This window comes from Cyprinus carpio, chromosome A16 (assembly GCF_018340385.1).
Source record: "Cyprinus carpio isolate SPL01 chromosome A16, ASM1834038v1, whole genome shotgun sequence".
In the NCBI taxonomy this organism is placed as follows: domain Eukaryota; kingdom Metazoa; phylum Chordata; class Actinopteri; order Cypriniformes; family Cyprinidae; genus Cyprinus; species Cyprinus carpio.
Genome location: NC_056587.1, coordinates 8,939,151 through 8,943,570, shown reverse-complemented (window position 1 = coordinate 8,943,570; position 4,420 = coordinate 8,939,151). Strand labels below are relative to the sequence as shown.

The 4,420-nt window shown below is 40.7% G+C and overlaps 1 protein-coding gene across 2 annotated transcripts; it reads left to right on the top strand.

Moving 5' to 3' along the window:
• Window positions 1–3,225: 3,225 nt before the first annotated feature.
• Window positions 3,226–4,197, top strand: LOC109057790 (meprin A subunit beta-like). 2 transcript variants are annotated; one of them, XM_042772439.1, is made up of 3 exons: window positions 3,226–3,447; window positions 3,574–3,747; window positions 3,920–4,191. In XM_042772439.1, the coding sequence occupies exons 1-3, from the start codon at window positions 3,399–3,401 to the stop codon at window positions 3,946–3,948; spliced, it is 252 nt and encodes an 83-aa protein (XP_042628373.1). In that variant the 5' UTR covers window positions 3,226–3,398; the 3' UTR covers window positions 3,949–4,191. The 2 variants fall into 2 exon arrangements, 1 of the variants encoding a protein (XP_042628373.1); XR_002012321.2 differs by having other exon boundaries at window positions 3,239–3,447; window positions 4,088–4,197.
• The last annotated feature ends 223 nt before the right edge of the window (window positions 4,198–4,420 follow it).

The following is a 4,420-nucleotide window of genomic DNA, read 5'->3' as shown; positions in this document are numbered from 1 at the left end:
CACCTCGGCTCCTAGCTCTCTCGCCTCTACCGTAACCTGTCGATCCATCAGTTCCACTGGCTCCGCCTTGGTCGGGCATCGACCCACCATCGCCTCTGGACTCCTCTCCTCTAGCTGCACCTCATTGCTCCATCCCACCGGCTCCGTTGGGCTCCTTCCTCCAGCCAGCTCCACCTTGGTCATCAGTCGCTCCGGCTCTGCCGTGGATCTCCGCCTTGCTCACCAGAGCCCTCGGCAACACCCTGTTCCCCTCGATCCTCGGCATCCCCCTGGCTCATTGGCTCTCCGTCTCCACCTCGGCCTCCTCCTCCACCTGCTCCGCCATCGTGGGTCGGCCCTCTGGAGTCGGCGGCCATCCCTCTTCCATGGCTCCTCCCTCCGTCGGCTCCACCATGGGCCGTCATTATGGCTGTGGCCTGGTTGCAGCTGGACTCCTGCTCCAAGTCCTTCCTGTCTCCTCCCTGGCTCCTCCCTCCTTCGTCACCTCCCTGGACTCTGCTTGTTGTCCTCCTCCCCGGATATCCGTCCTCTTCCTGAGTCCATTGTGTTTTTTGAAAACCAAAGTCACTGCACCCATTTACCAAGGAATTTTGGAGCACTTCATGCTTCTTTCTGCTGACCAGCTTTTTGAAGATGCTGATTTCATTTTCCAGCAGGATTTGTACCTGCTCCCACTGCCAAAAGCACCAAAAGTTGGTTAAATGACCATGGTGTTGGTGTGCTTGACTGGCCAGCAAACTCACCAGACCTTTTTTTTATGGGTATTGTCAAGAGGAAAATGAGAAACAAGAGACCGAAAAATGCAGATGATCTGAAACCTGGGCTTCCATACCACCTCAGCAGTGCCACAAACTGATCACCTCATGCCATACCAAATTGAAGCAGTAATTAAAGCAAAAGGAGCCCCTACCAAGTATTGAGTACATGTACAGTAAATGAACATACTTTCCACAAGGCCAGCAATTAACTAAAAAATGTTTGTTTGTTTGTTTGTTTATTGCTCTTATGAAGTATTCTATATTTGTTGAGATAGTGATTTTTTTTTTTTTTTTGTTAAATGTGAGCCAAAATCATCACAATTATAAGAACCAAAGACTTAATCTACTTCAGTCTGTGAGCACTGAATTTATTGAATACACGAGTTTCACAATTTGAGTTGAATTACTGAAGTAAATGAACTTTTCCACGATATTCTTATTTATTGAGATGCACCTGTAGTTACTGTGCTGTTTTTAGCATGTTTCAGCACTTAGCAGATCAATATTAGCATGCAACTATTCAATGTTAACATGACTAGCATGTTCGAAGTGCTGTGTGCTAGCATTGGTCAAAAGAGCCAATCCCCATGTCTCTACTATGATCTGATGCAGAAATATAGGTCTTGCTAAACGGCTGCTAAAGTACTCTATTTGGTTGCTAAGGAATGGCTTGGCAGATGCAAATGATGATGCTGTCAAGGCTGATTGTCAGAATAAATTATGTAAATCCTATTCCTTCATGACATTCGGATTGAAAGATATCCCTCTTTGGGGTTGGGTTGCTAGGGTGCTCGAAAATGGTTGGCCGGGCATGGCTAGGAGGTGGTTAAGGTTATTTGTGATGGGCTGTTTGCCGCCTTAGTGAAACAAGCCTAACCTCATGTTTCTATGCCACTTCTATCCAAAGATATCGTTTCTGATCTCTTTGAAAGTAACTCTATGGAGTATTATAGCATTACTATTATATACCGTTCTGCTGGTGTGCCCTAGTTGGCCACCAGATGTCACTGTGTGTTTGTTTGGGCACATGACTTGTTGCTTGTGTTTGTTGGTGCCATGTGTTCTCCTGTCTATTGTCTGACCCCGCCCGTCTTGTTACCTCATTATTGTTTCAGTTGCTCCACCTGTGTCTCCTTCGTTATCCTCCTCCTTTGTCTCCCTATTTATTATTTTTCCCTGTGTCCCAATGTGCATACTATCCATCCTAAATGGTCTGTGAGATTAAAATAAGTGTGTCCAAAAGCATAGTATGTTGAAAAGAGTATGCCAGAAGCCCCGGATGGTCTACTATTTCAGGTAAATTTTTGAAATGTGGATCCGTGCACACTCAGATATTCAGATATACCCAGTATTACCCACAATCCATTGCGCTTTGATGAATGATTCGGTTCAGAACTACAAAAACAAATAAAAAAAACATTGAAAAAAATGACAAACATTGTGGCTGTGTGACCAACGGTTAAGTAGAGAGGTTTAGATAAAGGGGTTTGCGTTACTAATAATCAACATTTAACCTGTTAAAAATGTTTATTTAATATTATCTGTAGGACAAAATGCAGCGGCTAGAGTCCTTACCAGGTCAAGAAAATATGCACTGGCTACCTATTAAGTTCCGTATCAGTTACAAAATATTATTACTTACTTATAAGGCCCTTAATGGCTTAGCTCCTGCGTACCTAACTAGTCTTCTACCACGCTACAATCCATCACGCTCCCTAAGGTCACAAAACGCTGGACTTTTGATAGTACCTAGGATAGCAAAGTCCACTAAAGAAGGTAGAGATTTTTCGCATTTGGCTCCCAAACTCTGGAATAGCCTCCCTCATAATTTTCGGGGTTCAGACACACTTTCTCTGTTTAAATCTAGATTAAAAACACACCTCTTTGGCCAAGCATTCAAATAATGCATCTCATAATTTTGGACTGCAGTTATATCTGATCAAATGCGCATTATTATTCTTTAGCTTGGGTTAAACTAATTAATTTTACTTGGCTGGAACAGCAGCTATGCTAATTATGTCTCTATTTGTTTCTCTGTTTTGCCACAGAATTTACATCACGTGGTAACTAGGATTTACACAAGCTCAAGTTTTGATCCAGAACACCTGAGAAGAGATGATGCCAGCCCCTCAGAGGACCTCAGATGATGCTAACCCAGAGACAACATACAGAACTACCAACTTTTGCTATAAGTTTGATTACATAATTGCTGTTAATAGTGTTAATCGTCTGTTTGTTTAAGTCTTTTATTGATTTTTCTGAACATTTCTGCCGTATGCACATAAACTGACAGTCACCACTGATAAGCTACTCCTAAATATTGTAGAAACTTAATTTTCTGTAAAGATGCTTTGCAATGATTTGTATCGTAAAAAGCACTATACAAATAAACTTGAATTGAATTGAACTGAACTTTGAGAAGGTTTTGAACAACAGTGTGTCTGGCACTTGGATGTACAGTCCATTGTATTACTCCAGTGAGGGTTTCGCTTTCAGGCTCTCTTAAAAGTGTATGAGAATTACCTTTCAGTATATGTTGGTCTGGTATCTGGTGCATATGATGACCAGTTGCAGTGGCCTTGTCTATGGAGAAAAATAACCTTCCAGATACTTGACCAGAATCCACACATACAGAAGCACATGTCCTCTGAGAAAAGCTTCACGACTGACCCTACTTTGGTTTCTTCCTGTGAGAATCTGATTATTTTTCTCTCATAACATATTACATGCAGCATTTTAGTTAAATGATGATCAATGTTATTATTATATGTAGTTTTGCAGGGCCTAAAAGCCATACTGTATTTTGTTGTAACAGATGGCAGAAATGACTGGGACAATCCTCGAAATAATGGAACTCGAGTTGTCATTGGCAATGAGACCGTATATGTGGGAATTTTTTGGGGCTATCAATATGCCATAATGAACGAAGATCTCACTAAAAGAGAGTTTATCAAGGGTGGTGACATCATATTTCTCTTCAGCATGCAAGGTAGGTTTTGTGAAGTAACTTCAGAGAAACCATGTTTTAAGTGCCAATTTCACAGACTTTTTTTGTTGTTGTTTGTTTATTGTAATTGCTTTTATTTATTTATTTATTTTGCCAACATGTGCTAGACGAACATTGGTGACTGCTGTGTCTCGCTGATTTTTCTGTATTTCAGGCTTTAATGCCAGACTGTATCAACTTTAAAAAGCAAGCTCTTAAAAACGGATCTTGGAACTCTGCAATCTTTTCAATTTCTTTCGTGTTTCAAAAAGGGGTTCTGTGTGAACAGGTTTGATGGCAAGAATTCAAATGTTGTTTATTAATCCTCAATACTTTGTCATAGATATCTCAGGGCTGTTTCAATCTGAGTTTTTACCCAGCCCAAAAGTGACAATAATGGATTTCAGCGTTTCTTCACATTCAACTGCCCAGCAGGGATCATGTGCTACAAGATGAATATCCATTTAAGCTCTGTTGTATGCTTATTCAAAACACAGGGAAAAAAGTGTTTTTAAAGGTAAACCTACTGAAAACTGTAACACTGTTATTAAGAAATAAGAGAATCTGCTATATTGGCTAAATATAACATGACTAAAGTCCATTGTAAAGGGGGTCACATGATGTTGCTAAAAAGAAAATTATTTTGTGTATTTTGTGTAATAAAATGTGTTTATGC